Source organism: Ochotona curzoniae, unplaced genomic scaffold (genome assembly GCF_017591425.1).
Source record: "Ochotona curzoniae isolate NIBS_2020 unplaced genomic scaffold, NIBS_Ocur_1.0 scaffold_3890, whole genome shotgun sequence".
Classification (NCBI taxonomy): Eukaryota; Metazoa; Chordata; class Mammalia; order Lagomorpha; family Ochotonidae; genus Ochotona; species Ochotona curzoniae.
In genome coordinates, this window is record NW_024467115.1 from 17,846,346 (window position 1) to 17,861,836 (window position 15,491).

Here is a 15,491-nt window from a genome sequence, read left to right on the forward strand (position 1 = left end):
GAATAAGGTGCATGGCTGGTTTGCCATGGAGAGAAAAATGATCTTTGATTGGATTGTAGCCAACTGAGAATCTTAACAGCAGCAACAAATACAGAAATACTTTTTATCTTTGTCACCTTTCCCCTCACGGCATCTGCCTTCATATAGTAAGTGTCTTAACTTTGGTGTGGTTGATGGGCTTTTTGATCCTTATGTTTATTAGCACAGAGATTTTCCACAGGCAGATCATTCTTTTTCTTCCCCTTCCCCATAAAAAAAGGTCAGCCAAAGTAAACACATAGTATAGCTGAATATGTACTCTGCCTCCCAAACCTCCCTTTCAACTTCACCCACTCCCCCTTACCCAGAAAAAAGGTCAGTCAGAGTAAACAGGTGAGCGATGTGGCTGTGAGTGTCCATACACCTCCCAGTGACCACTGCACCTCCTTTTTCAAGACAGTTGTTTTACATTTGCACATCAAAAACACAAGAAATCTTGTAACTCAGGATAATACGTGTTAATATTTGCAGAAACTGTGATTGAATTCTTTTTTTTTAAAGATTTATTTATTTTGATTGGAAAGTAGGATATACATAGAGGAGGAGAGACAGGAAGATCTTCCATCCGATGATTCACTCCCCAAGTGACTGCAATGGCTGGAGCTGAGCCAATCTGAAGCTAGGAGCCCAGAGCTCTTTGTGGTCTCTCAATGCGGCTGCAGGGTCCCAAGGCTTTGGGCCCTCCTCGACTGCTTTCCCAGGCCACAAGCAGGGAGCTGGATGGGAAGCAGGGCTGTTGGGATTAGAACCGGTGCTCATATTAGATTCTGGCATGTGCAAAGCGAGGACTTTAACCACTATGCTATCATGCCGGGCCTGTGATTGAATTCTTAAAGTGACGGAAGATGTATTGAGTTCCATGCCTTTCAGAGAGTTTAGATAGACAATGTCTTTGTAACTCTATCCCATTTTTCACATCATGGCATGGGTTTGCCAGACTTTACCACTGACATCAGGAAAGCATCTCAATGTAGTCATCTTTAGTTTTCCTTTTTCAGAGCGATGAAACTTCCTGTATCTGTCTAATTCTTGTAATGACATTCTAGTATATTCAGTATTTATTGTGTTAATGAAACACATAACCTGCTTATAGGATAGCATTCACCTGTTTTGTTGTTTCATTCCTGGGACATGGATGTACAACAATTAGTGTTTATAGATGTGAGTGAATTTGGATTATGTGGAAAATTACTATGCCCTGTCGTCACTTTGGATATAAAAGCTTTGCAAATGATTGTATTTTATTATGGTTTACTTCACTAATGAGAAAACAGTCATTAGTAAGACTAATTTCGAAGTGGAAAGCCATGTTTAGATAGGAAAATGTTTTACAAAGAGAAATATTGACTGTTTTATTATGTTTAAGTCAATACCAATGACATGGAAGATTCTGTCACATAATAATAACCTTGGGATTGTAGTTTGGGTATCCTGATTGTGAACTACAGTTACAGGTAGACTTTTCTATTTTTTTCCTGGAATCCTTTGTAATATGCAGCATACTAATCTCTAAACTTTGTGTAACTGTGGGTTAAGGGAATGAAGCAGTAACTCCTAGGTTTGGTGATGAGTTAGTTTTGTAATATGTCTGTAAAGAGTTTTCCCACTTGTTTGTATGGAAAAAAAGTCTTGTATTACTTATTGTTATACAAGAAAGATCTTCTCATGAAGTTAAATGTTATTTTGTAAGTTAAATGTCAGGTGAAAATGGAAATAATTTCCTATAAAAGTAAACAACCTGCATTAATTAGAAAACATCTTGTATGACTTCTGATGTTAAATAGCTTGATTTATAACTGCAGAACATTTCGGCACTATTTAGTGCTACATTTTTTCTTTAAGAGTCAAGCCAAATGCATGTCTAATTCGCAATGTAATGCAAGCCCATGAATAGATAGATAAATCTAACAGGAGTGAGGAATGTTAAGCCTTCGCTTAATACCGGGTAAGTTGTTGCTTTGAACATTGAATTGTGCTGATTAGTTCCAACAGAAAATTGATGGATTTTGTCAGTTAATTTGCGTTTTAGTTTTTTTTTTTTTAACATTCTATTGTACGGTTTCAGGAAGGCGGCTGAGTGAATTTTGTTGAGTACACAGTATTTGTATTTTCTAATGTAGATGATGTTGCTTTACCGCATTTTTCATAACAGAAAGTAATATTTGAAATGAGTATTTGAAAGTAATATTTGAAAATGAAGTTAGAAAAAGAGCAAATTATCAGAAGAAACAACTAAAAAATCTAAGGTGAACCTGGGGTGAAGGGTTGATGAGGGGGTGTTACAAGAAGCGTCTGTTGCATGGTGTGAGTCTTGATTCTAACCTAGCAATTACAGTTTCTTGTGTTTTTTACTGCTAACTGAGCAGAAAACCTCACTCACTGCTTCTCTGAGTACTTGCACACACACTGAACCTGTTTATTTAGCTCAACTGCAGAAGGCTGTAGAGGTTTAATGTGTCGCCTAAGATGTCAGAGATAAATCACTTCCCCCTTGAAGTCCATCTAGAAACCCTCGGTGGGAATATGGCAGTAGTAAGCATTGTGAAATTAAATTCGTAGAGATTTGACTTAAGGAAATGAGCAGTACAGAGAATTAAAAAAAAAAAATGACAGTTCTTCAAATTCAGCTGAGTCCCTTAGCCTTCTCCATCTTATATATCATTTCGGGCATGCGTGTGTATGTGTCAGTATGCATTGCACATGTATCCTTGTATAAAACAGAAGCCACTTGTACAGCTTAAATACAGCACAGAGTGATAGTGTCAGGGTCTGGGGGTCCAAAGAGCCCTAGGGTAGCAGGACCAGGGAAGGTACTGAAACCACTTCACCGTAAGAGCCGTTTCCGTACCCTTCCTTTTTCGGCAGACTGCTGCCTTTCACTTGCAGTCAGTAGAAAAGAAAGCGCAGTGGTTTGGTGTACTCCCTCTTTGTCTCTGTACTCTCTCCAAGCCCCATCCTGTTTCTTTACTCTGCTGAGGAGAGAGTTGTTCAGTAAAGGAATAAAGAACACCATGATGAACTTTGCCCACCTCCCGCAGCCTGCCAGTGCCAGTGTTGACTCATAAATGCCTAGGTGCAGAGATGAGGACATGGGGCATTTCATGGTGCTAAAGGGTAAGTGCAAGGATTTTCAGTATTTTGGCATGGATTGAAGTTCTAACAGCCTCAACTGATCGTATATTCCATCAGTACTTAGGCAAAATGCACTTTTGCTCCAGCTAGCCACATTTTGGGGTCAGTCACAGCTTAATTGTACATAGGCTATTCTTTTTATTTTTTAAATTAAAAAGTGTTAATGATTTTTTTATTTGAATGGTGAAGCCACAGAACACACACACACACACACACACACACACACACACACGCGCGCAAAGAAAGAGAAATCTTCCATCCGCTAGTAATGCCACAGCAGCAAAGGTTAGATTAGGCAGAACCCTCCAGGCAGCAGGAACTCAAGTTCTTAGGCCATGATGCATCACCCTCCATGTGGAGAGCAGAATGCTGGAAGGGGAGTAGCTGGAACTCACACCAGGCACTCCAGTGTAGGATGTGGCATCCCGAGTGGTAACCCATCCGACCATCACACCTGCCCCTCAGAGCCTGGTGTCGTCACTGAGGCATGGATATTCTTGCAGGAGGAGATTTCTTCCTATTTTGTTTTCTTTTAGTAAAATATTTATTTGGAACTGAATTACAAACGTTATTTAATTATTCTTTAGTTTCTACTAGCAAACTATGAACAAATATATAGGAATTTTTCTTCTTTTTCCTTTACTGCAGCCTGTTGAGATGTGCCATTCTTCAGAAAGTCATCCCACATCTCTGGATTGCAGCCATCAATACTGAGAGCAAGTCTCCCATCAGCCTAATGGTTTTCTTTAATTTGTCAGAGTACTCTAGCTCTGTGGTATGTGGTCCCTGAGCATTGTATGCATTGCCATGTAGGCATGTCTGCCCCTCAAGAAACTGATCTAATGAAGGTTTTAATTATGAAGTAGTATAATTCATTCATTTTGACACAGCAACCTAAGTTTGAAATTTATCGTGGATAACCTTATATATTTGAAAATATAAAAGAGCTTCAAAAAGTTGATGGAAAGTGTTTGCTACCTTTTCATTCCTGTTTTTCACAATTTGAAGCCTCATAGTAAGTAGTGTGTGATCTTTGGATGTTTGTGACTATTTAAAAAAATTATTCTTAAAGATTGTTTAGTTATTTTTTTCCCATGTTAGTCATATATTCAGTTAGCAAGGAGTTGCTACTTTGTTGTTTTAAAGTTGGTTATTCTGAACAATAACACAAAGCAGTTTTTCAATATTGCAGACAAATGAACTAGCAGCTGTAAAATTTTCAAGTGAATAAAAGTTTCACACTTAAAATTGTCCTTGCTAGGCTACATTTCTGAATTTTTTCTTCCCACCCAAAATGATCTAGACAATAAAGTAAGAAGTACATGATTTCATATGTTTTACTTTGGTGGTCATTGCAAAAAATTGGAAGTCTGTGTTTATAAAAGGAGAAAATCAGTTGAGTGATCTGAAAAGAGAAAAAGTGAAGTGAAGATGTGTTTAAGTGCATATAAAATAGTACAGGGGAAAAGAGATTCCTAAACTTCTTGTCATGGGAATTCAGATTTATTCCGGCTCATAATTGCCTTACTATATTGGTTTTAAATGTAAATTGACTGACTAATGGAGACCTGGCATGGGCTTTGGCTTACAGAATTTGCTAAGTCCTTTGAGGGAGGCCTTTTTGAACATTCAGGATGTTAATCAGAGTCAGCTTCCTACTTATTTTCTGAATTCTTAGGTCTGGTCTAGGCCTACAGGAAAAGTGAATGGCAGCATATTTTAGTTAAAAACCTACTGGACATGATGTGTGTAGTTTTTGCTCTGGGCTGCCCTGTGTTAGCTGTATCATTATGGCTTGCTTGATTTCCTTGAGCCTGTCCTCATCGCTAAAAATGAGAATTATTGTACCTATTGAATCTACCTTGACAGTTTTTGCAATAGTCCAGGGCAGTGTAAGACAATGTGGAAGCACCATGCACACTGTAAAATGCTAGATATGCCACTTGTTTCTTGCTAAGGAGGGACTGATAGAGTGGAAAAGTCAGTCTGCGATCATCTGTGCTCATCACTGCTGGGAAGCTGCACCTCACAATGATACTATGCTATTGCTTTTTTGACAGTCATAGATGAGAGCAGCCCTTCATGCCAGGTTTGCTGAGCTAATCAAAATCTGGGTATATGAAATAACAGGCGTATTCACCTGTGAAAGTCTGTGTAGCCTGTGCTTTGTGTCTGGTGCCTTTGTTCATCTCCAGAGTTCTGCCTTTAGATCGTGGTTAGAGCCGCCATGTCATCCATTTATACCAGTACTAACTTGCAGATGTGTGGGTCTCACAGTGTTGGTATTGGGCCGGCTGCCTCAGTGTCACCTAGGAACTGATGTCTAATGCAGATTCTCTTTTTAAAGTGTCTTATTTTCTAGCCTTTCTCCAGATAGTCTGCGTTTGAGTTTAATAAGCCCTTCAGATGATCCTGATGCAGATCTGCATTTTTGAACCTGTAGTTTATTTCAGTGATTCTCAGTGACTCCTAGGTCACAGGATTCAACCTTGACTATAGCTTATGATCACTTGGAGTATGTTTGAATCTTCTAAGGCCCTTGTCATATCCAGACCAGCTAAGTGATTTACATTTACTCATTGCTTTATGAAACATTCTTTGTGTATCCTTGTGTAAGCCCCTTTATGCATGCAGCCTAAATAATAAGCTCTCCTGAATTCAGGGAGCTTAGTGCCTGTTAGAGATGGATCTCTAAAGAAGGAAATGCCTAGAGGTTTTTATTGTAAGTGCTGCGATAGAGGCTGAACTTAGAAGTCATCTTTCATTTCTTCTATTGCATTAACCACTTGATCCTATTAATTCTCCCCAAATATGCATATATCTCCAATTCCTCAACTTCTTTTCATCATCATTGTCACTACCATAAGTGTAAGCTGCTATCACCTCTTTATACCCACTGAATTCCCTGCACTCACTCTTCAGTCTTTTAGTCTGTTCTTGCAGTGATCAGAGATACCTTAAAAGAAAAAGGTGACCGTACTAAGTAAAACACTTAGTACTAGGAGAAACTGCTTCTTTGGGTATACAGAAACCATCTGATTTCCTCAGAATATTTCTGTGAATGTAAAGCTTTTCTAAAATAAAATTACTGCAACTCTTGAAATTAGGCAAAACTAGCCATATAAATTAGTGCTGAAAACCATTCAGTGAGGTAGGCATTTGACTGGTGAAGATGCTGGTTGAGGTCACCTGGGTCCAGCGTCAAAAGAGAATCTGCGGGCCTGGCGGCATGGCCTAGTGGTTAAAGTCCTCGCTTTGAACGTACCAGGATCCCATATGGGCACCGGTTCTAATCCCGGCAGCTCCAATTCTCATCTAGCTCCCTGCTTGTGGCCTGGGAAAGCAGTCTAGGATGGCCCAAAGCGTTGGGACCCTGCACCCACGTGGGATACCTGGAAGAAGTTCCTGGATCCTGGCTTCGGATCGGCATAGCATTGGCCGTTGTGCTCACTTGGGGAGTGAATCATCGGACGGAAGATCTCACTCTCTGTCTCTTTGTCTCTCCTCCTCTCTGTATATCTGACTTTCCAATAAATAAATAAATAAATCTTTAAAAAAAAAAAGTGCTTGCGTTGGGTCCAAGGTTTACTTCCAATTCCAACTTTCTACTCATGTATGCTTACCCTGGAGGCAGCTGTGATGACTCAAGTGGTGGATCCTGTCCATCCACATGGGAGACCTGGATTTTTCCTGTGTCCTGGGTTTGGCCACTGGTACTGCAGGCATTTGAGGGGTGAAATGGTGGATGGGAAATTTCAATTTTTCTCTCTGTTTCTCAAAGAAAATAAAAAAAAATTACAGGATTATGTTATAGAAAAATCTCTAATGGTTTGGTTAGGAGCTGAGTTTGTTTTAAATTTAAGGGAAAATCCCCAAATTTTCAAGTGGCTTACAAGACCTTTGTGGTCCTGCCCTGTTTCCCCGTGGTGGCATTCTCTCTGTTTCCCTAGTCCTGGTCCCCTGAGGTTGTCTCTGTCACAAAGACCAGGCTCCTTGACCAGGAGCAAGCTGCTTTTCCTGTTCTACGTCTGACAAATTCCTGAACCTTCAGGTTGCATCTGAATGTCACTTTATTGTGATGCCATTTTTCTTTCATCCTGCATTTTCTCCTGTAGCCCATGGCAGTTGTAATTATTCATACATTTATGTTTTAGAGGTTTTTCACAAAAAAAAAGTCAGTGTATTCTCTTTACCTGATCTGCAGGAGGGTTGAGGTCTTGGGTCTGTTGGTTATGGTACTTAGCACAGTACCTGGTATGTGGTAGTACTCATACATTATCTAATGAATGAGGGATTTATTGGAGAGAAGGGAGTAATTGTGGCTCATTACTCTAGAGACTGCTAGACTCAAGCATTGGAAACAGAGGGGATTGTAATGGCACATTGTGCTTAAGATTATGAAATAGAGCTGAAGTGAATGTACAGGTAAGGCATTGAATCTCACCTTGCATGTTAGCAGTGATTCACAAAGAAATAATACCTCACTCATAAGTAAAGGACCAGAAAGAAAAAAGAACTTCCTAAGATATTTTAAACTTTGTGCTGAATTTATCTGTTGGCTAAGTTTCAAAACTGTTAATACAGAGACTTCAAATTACATTTGAGTAAAATAGAAAGCAATTTCTGCTTAATTTTTAAAATAATACAATGCTACATACTTTATTTATTAGAGAATTGTGAAGTCAACAGGCAAAAAGTAACTTGACCAGCTTGTATTATGACATTGTATTATGATCTCTAATTTAAATGAAAAATGTTGCTATAGTTCCTTAATATTTTAATCACTGGAGACCTATTAAATCTATTTACTTCCAATGAGGGAGCTTAAATAGTCACTGATTTCATCAGTGAAGAGACAAAAAGGCACCAGATACTAGACCAAAACAAACATCTTACTTATAATTGTGTGCCTTATTCGACCACTTAATGAGAGATGTAGTTTGACTTCTCCAAATAAAAAAAGGATTCCATTTTTACGTGTATTGCAGGTGCCTGAAGGTCCTAAAATACATGGTTTTTAAGAGACCCTTGAGCCCAGAAAGCAGGTCCTTTTCTGTAACAGAACTTGAGACAGTCTGGAGAAGGACCTGCCTTCCTCTAGTCAGCTCTTCCCTGTAACTCATCCCTTTGTGGTAGAACTGGAATGAAGATGGCATACAAAATGCATGTACATCAGATCATTGGCAATGTTTAGCATTAGATGGAATGAAGAAGAGACTACATATATTTCTTTTGTTATTTTTAAAAAAATCATTAGTTTAAGCATTCTGCTTAGCTTTTGACTTTCTCAACTTAGTTTGTGTAATTAACTGTATTTAAAAGTGGTTTTTAGTGACTGGCATAGTGAGTTAAGTTACCACCTGCAATGGAGGGGTATCTTGTGTGGATGCCAGTTTGAGTCTTGCCTGCTCTCCTTCCTGTCAAGCTCCCTGCTAATCAGCCTGGGAAAGTGACCGAAGGCCCCAAGCAAGTGCTTGGGCCCCTGTACCCATGTAGAAGACCCGGATGAGTCTCCTGGCTGTTTATGACTTTGGCATGGCTCACTCAGGGTGTTTTGACCCATTTGAGGGAGAAAATCGATGGATGGAAGATTTCTGTCTCTCCATTTTTCTAACTCAAATCAATCAATCGGTCTTTCTGAAAATGATTTTAAAAAGTATTTTCATTTAATGAAAATTATTTTTTCTAACTATTTATTTATTTTTTTCCTTGAAAGGCAAAGTTACAGACAGAGGGAGATTCTCCATCTGCTGTCATTCCCCAAATGGCCACAATGGCTGGAACTGAGCCAATCTGAAGCCAGGAGCCTAGAGATTCAAACTTCTAGGTCTCCCACGTGGGTACAGATGCATCATCCACTGCTTAGATTCTTCATATTAAGAAAACCCTCCCAAACCAAAGGCTGAATTTGTTGGCCCATTTACTGCTCTAGGTTGCTGCTGTCCCTTAGTTTTTACCTGGGTGTTCTTTACTGGTACTAGTTTTTGTGATCATTGCTGCTCATTTTTCTATTTTATCTGGTGCTTTTAGTTATTTAAAACATTTTAGTGTAGGCACATATGAGCCATACTGTTGTGTTTTATACCCTTAAACTGAATACTAGATATATCCTGTCTAACACATGATTTCTGTCCAAGAATGGTGAGCTGTGCTTCTTTGTCATTTACTAGAATGTCTCCAACAAAGAGCTTCCTTGAAGTATAAGGTGCATGTTGTTTCATGAATTATTTTCAGACTAATTCTGGAATGTTTAGCCCAGGTTAGAATCATGATGGCTGTGACTATGTTGTAGAATTCTCTGCTGTGTTGACTGCCCATTTAGTTGTATTAGAGCAAATTTGAATGGAATTTTTTGTAAAGCATCTCAGACCGTTGAATACGTGACCCCCATTATCACCCTTTCCAGCGAATGCTGTATGGCTTCACAAGCATGTCCTTGTCAGGCACATATTTCTTTAAGGCCCTCCTGTGTCATCCTGGGACAACTTTGGTCCTTAACCGACTTGAAAGAATGATAGCAGAAACTAGACTTGAAGATATGTATGAGTTCTTGTTATGACTTCCACCAGGGTGGACATTTTGTGCAGTGGTGAAGCTGCTGCTCATGATGGCACATCCTGTATTGGAATGTCTGGTTTGAGTCCCAGCTGCTGTGCCTCCTGTCACGCTTGCTGTTGATGTATATCCTAGAAGGCAAAAGCTGATGCCACACATGTGGGAGACCCAGGTTAAACCCTCCATTCCTGGCTTCAGCTTGGCTCCCTTCTAACTGTTTGGGCATTTGGAGAGTGAACTAGCAAATAGAAAATCTCTGTCTTCCCTACCTTTCAAATACAATTGAAAAAAAAAAATCCTTCTTAGAAATCAGTTTTAGTGGTTTTACTAAAGCCTGCTTAACTTATCAGTTTTACTGAAATAAAATCTGAATTCTAAGTGAAATCAGAGATCTGAATGCATGGTTTATATCCATGCATACAATTGACCACCACATAGATTTTATTAAATTGCCCTTTGAGGTGATACCATTGACTCAGAAGTAGCAGTGAAACATCTCTCTTTTTAAGTTACGTATTTTCATTTAGTTTAAAAAGGGGAGGGAGGGAGACAAACCATGATCTTCTTTCTGCTAGTTCACTCTCCAAATGCTCACTTTGGCCAGGACTGATCCCAGATATTTGGGTCTTCCTTGCAGGTGGCAGGGACACAGGCCCGTAGGCCATCATCTGCTGCCTCTCACAGGGTGCATTAATTAGCAGAAAGTTGAATCGGAAGTAGAATAGGCAGGACTGGAGCCAGGCCACTCAACCATTTTGGAACAGGCGTGTCCTAGGTGGTGACTTCACAGCTGCACTGCATGCCTAGCCCTGAAGCCACCCCTGTGTGTTGACTTAGGAGGTGTTGGATGTGTCGTGTTCTTCAGGTGACTTGTCACCTTCCAGGGGACAGTGTCAGTTTGGAGTCTGGTTATGTTTTTGGTTTTCCTTTGGGTACCAGGAAAGTTAGCATCTTGAGGTCCTCCTTTGTCAAGTACATGTGATTTCAAGGGCTGTGTTCTATTTACTGATCTTACTGAAGTTCCAACTTCTTTCCTACTTTTAATTTTCTTTTAACTATGTTTCTTCTGTCATATGAAGTGTGTATTTTAAAAACCATCCTGAGTTTTTCCTGGAACATTATGGGTATATGTTAAATAAATTGGTTATCGTTTTATATCATGTAAGTTAATGAATAACCATGCTTTAGAAATGAAATTATATAACCTCATGTTTACTTTTGCTTATATAAACACTATCAAGAAGATTTGATTTTGGTATAATTCATTGTTTTGATCTGAACAAGCAAATATATGAAAATAGAGCCTACTTTTAGGGTTTCTGAGAAAGCCTACTGCTTGTTCCCTCATTTGTTTAAACAGGCAAATGTGCAAAAGTAAATCATCCTCCCTAAATATTCTAGGGCTTTTAGTAATCTTCTAAATGAGCTAATTCATTCATTGTCTCTCAGGTACCCACACAGTGGGTTATCCATAGCAACAATCCTTTTCAACAGTTAATAGGGCCAACTCTGTATTTATTAAGAAAAGAATACCACCAGGTTAAACAAACTGTGACTGTTGATTCTGTGTATTTACTCTATTTCAAAGGGATCTGCCAAACCTTCAGTGTGTTCCATGTTGTACATCATTAGAGAAGCTAAATTAGAATGTGATTTCTATGGTTCTGAATATGTCATTTTTATAGCCAAGTAAAAATGATGATGAACAAATAAAGCTTTAAAAATAAAGTACTATTTTGTGTATTGAAAATGAGGCCAAATTCTCTGCACAGTAAAATCAGAGCTGTTTTATGGTAAATATTACCACTCCCAGTCCGTGGAAGAGGAGTAGAATACATAATACTGGCCCAGGAAACACATTCCTGAATTTCTTGATTCTACAAATTACATTGATGAAGAATTTAATAAGTTAGTACAAGACAAAAAAAAGAGAGAGCTTTAGAATTAAAGAGGTTTTCATAAGAAGTTGAATGTCTGTTGAAATGTAAATTGAATCTAAAATCTTTTCAAGTCAGTTGTTGAGAAATGAAGTAGTGTTTAAAAACCAAATGCTAGGGTTCATCTAATCCAGTATTCTTGTGTTACAGTCGTGAATGCTTTTAGAAACTGCTGCAGAGGCACAGGGTTTCTGATTTCAAATGTCCTTGTGCAGTATGAAATGTTTTTTAAACTGATGCTCATTAAGCTTCTAACAAGTGATATACCAATGGGAACACAATGATATTTTATGTGGCTAGATTGCTTAATAATTTTTTCTTGCTTTTTGATATGGTGGAATGGAAAGTTTTTTCTTACTAGATCATTAGTACTGGAGCTCTACATTTATAAATTGATTGAGCCTGTTTTGATAAAAAATCTTTGCTAAGTTGAATCTCTGATTTTTATTAGTGCAAGGGTTTGGGGGCATTTCTTGTACCTATGCTATTTCATTTTGTTTTATCTTTACAGATTCTGGAACTTTTCAAGACCTGATCCTCTTCTTGAAACAGTGGAGCATCATACAGAATTCACCTGTGGTTTAGATTTCAGTCTTCAGAGCCCCACTCAGGTAATGGGTGCCATCTCATGATGTGCTTTGCTGCTCATGTGGTTCCCAACTAGGTCTCTGTACAGCATGTATTGATGAACAAACATGGATGTTCCATTTATGGTGGAACTAAGTGCATTCAAGTAACCTGATCTTTTGTATATAAATTTCATCATTAGAGCCCTGGGTTTGGCCTAATAGATTGAAGGTTATGAGTGTGTCTCTTAGTAGAGAGAAGCATGAGAGAGAGAGAGAGAGAGGGATGGAATGGGAAAGAAATTTCCCTGAGGTGGAGGAGAGTGTACCAGACTCAACTCGCCCCTATAGAGCAAGAGGACCATAGTGCATCTTTTCCTCAGGCTTGGTCTGTGCAACCCAGGGAAAGCTAAGGAGCTCAGATGAAGAGCAGTTATTGTAATGAGCAAACTCTGTATTTCTCCTCTTTTGTTTTCTTGAGGATTTGTGAGTAAATCTCTTGTACTTTAAATATTCTTCAGGGTTTTTAAAAAGCTATTGCTATTTCATTTTTAGAAATTAAAGATTCAGAGTAGAAACATTGCAATATATTAAGTGATGAAGTACTTTATAATTTGTAACATAGACTGAAAAAAAGTGAACGTATCAATGAAACTCAAAATCATACATGGAACTTGTGTGTCTAAGGAATAATACTTTACGGTAAGTTTTTAGATGTTAAACAAAAAAAGAAAATCTCATTTCATATAACTGTGTATTAAATTTAAATAAATACATAGAGTTCATTTAAAGAAGATACATTTCTAGGCTTAAAATATTTTCCGTAGACAGTAGAATATGGTCCACATTAAAATAATTGTTTAAAAATGTCTTACTAGCCTGTAAGAAGAGATAAAATTGAAATCATTAGTGAAATAGCATTATCTTTAATGTAACGTGCTATATATGAACTAGTTTCTGTTTTCAGTAATATGTTTACCATGCATACTTTTTAATAGCCTATCTTCTATCCTACTTTAAAAGAAAAAGTTATGTGCTCATTGAAACATAGCAATACTAAAATAAGAATCATTAGTAACTATTCTTCAGGTGATCTGTGAGAGCCAGACAGATTGGGACCTGCAGCAGCACCTGCAGCTCCTCCACTTCTTGGGTATTGCAGAGCAGTGCCATATATTCCTTAAATCCTCCACGCATAGACCCACCCTTATTAAGAGGATTTATTAATTGATGATATACATCCTTAAATAATAAGATTTTATGGCCAGACTATGTATTTTGTGTGTAACCTGGTGATTACCATCTGTCTCTTCCAGTTAGTTGGATAAGCAAATTCCATTTGAACTAAGGAAGTGGTTGCTGTTAACAGCAAGTGGTAGTGGCAAAGTAGGAGACTTTGAGTTATAAGTAAGCGCAGGCTCAGCAGCATATTACACAATTCTACTATGTTAGAAATCAATTCTGAGTTCGTTTATTGTGGGACTCTGAGAACTGGAGTGACCTAAGAAATGAATTCTGCCTTCATTTGTTCTTTCAGCAAACATTTTCATTTTATTACTCAGCAGACCTTGTGCTCGGTAGTAGACATTGAACAATGAGTAAAAATAAATATGGCACTTGTCTTCATAAAGCATTTAGCTCGGCATCAGATTGTCTCACCAATGAATGTACACAGACAGCTGAAACAACCCCTACAGAGCAGATGGAACTTACATCAGGGTGGGCCTCTGACCTCTGTTTGGAAGGGAGGCTTGTGTAAAATCTGGTGTCAGTAGACAGATCCTCAGAGGCAGAGGTGCCAATAGGTCAGGGACTTTGCAATGAGAGACCTATGCTGTGGCGGGAAGGAGTGTGTGTCCTCTTGATCTCTTGTAGAGTACTCAGCATTAGAAATCTTAAAATTTATATTAATGGTTTCGTTATGTTTTTAAAAGTCAGTACTGAGGCTGTTCACTGAATTTTGTTTCTCCCTGCATTAGTTCAGGCCACCAACAAAACACTGGGGTTTAATTAGGTGGCATCAGCAGCTAAACTTTATTTTCTTAGTGTGCTGGAGCCAAAGTTCCAGATCAGGGTTTGACAAGGTTGGATTCCATGTGGGCTCTCCTGGCCACCTCCTCACTTGGTCTCCACATGGCAGAGAGAGAGGAAGAGATTACCTTTTATATGGGGGACTGTAATCCTGGCCCTCAGCCTTATGAGGCCATGTCACCCTCTGTGTCCTTGGGATTGACTCTGGAACACTGCTGCTGTGGATACCAAGGTGTGTGGATGCTTTGCCACTCTATGATGGCCTGAATAACCTATGCACATCCCCACCCGTGCACTTTAAAACATCTCTAGGTTATTGCTGACAGCTAGTGCAATGTCAGTACTGTGTAAATAGTTGTTGTGCCATATTGTTTATAGAATAATTACAAGAGAAGGCCTGTATGGATTCAGTTCCAACACAGTAAATTTTTTTTTCTGGATATTTTGGATTAGTGGTTGGATTCACAAATGTAGATCCTGAAGAGAAGAAGTCACCTTCTCAGAGTCCCTGTTTCCAAATATAGTCACCCATGGGGCTAGAGTTTCAACATATGAATCAGGGAGCACAGTTCAGTCCAGTATATTCCCTACTCTTTAGTGTTTGTCTATGAAGTTTTCACTACGTGTTACTGGTCATATAAATGAAATATTGAAGAATTTTTATTAACGTAGCTTTTACATTTATATTTAATGTATTTTAATCTATTGAAAGTATTATTACGTAGTGCCTGTTTCAATGCTGTTTTGACATGCATTGATTTGCTCTTTCATTCTGTCATATTTGTTGAGTACTACAGCTGGGCGGAACAGGTAATTACAGTAGTAGTGTGCAAAATGCTACAATAGAGGAACAAAGGATGCTTTGGGAAAATATCTATTAATTTAGTATGTGTTTGTCAAGTGCCTATTAGCTGCTGGGTATTAGTGTGTGGTAATAAGTGCTTTTCAGAACTGAAGCAATTTGATACAGAGTGCTGGGGAGGGTGTACGTTGTTTGAATGGTCTGCCAAAGGCTCTCGCATGAAATCTGAGCTGAAAACTGACTAATGAAATAGAGCCTGCCATTCAGAAACCTAGGGGAGGGATGTTTTCCGCAGAGGTAATGGCATATGTCAGATCTTTGAGACAGTAATGGGTTTGGTGTGATTAAGGGACAGAAGGAAGGCCAATATGATTGTAGCCTAGAGGGTGGGGGTTGGTGATAGAGAGTAGGCAGGGACCATATTTTGCA

General features: G+C 38.7%; 1 protein-coding gene across 2 annotated transcripts in view; it reads left to right on the top strand.

Annotated features, from left to right (window-relative positions):
- Nucleotides 1-15,491, top strand: part of PEX7 (peroxisomal biogenesis factor 7) — a 77,633-nt gene that overhangs the window by 42,276 nt on the left and 19,866 nt on the right. For both annotated transcript variants that reach the window (XM_040965170.1, XM_040965171.1), the window contains one exon: nucleotides 12,175-12,274. In XM_040965170.1, the coding sequence (XP_040821104.1) occupies nucleotides 12,175-12,274 (100 nt within the window). The remainder of the gene's footprint in view (nucleotides 1-12,174; nucleotides 12,275-15,491) is intronic.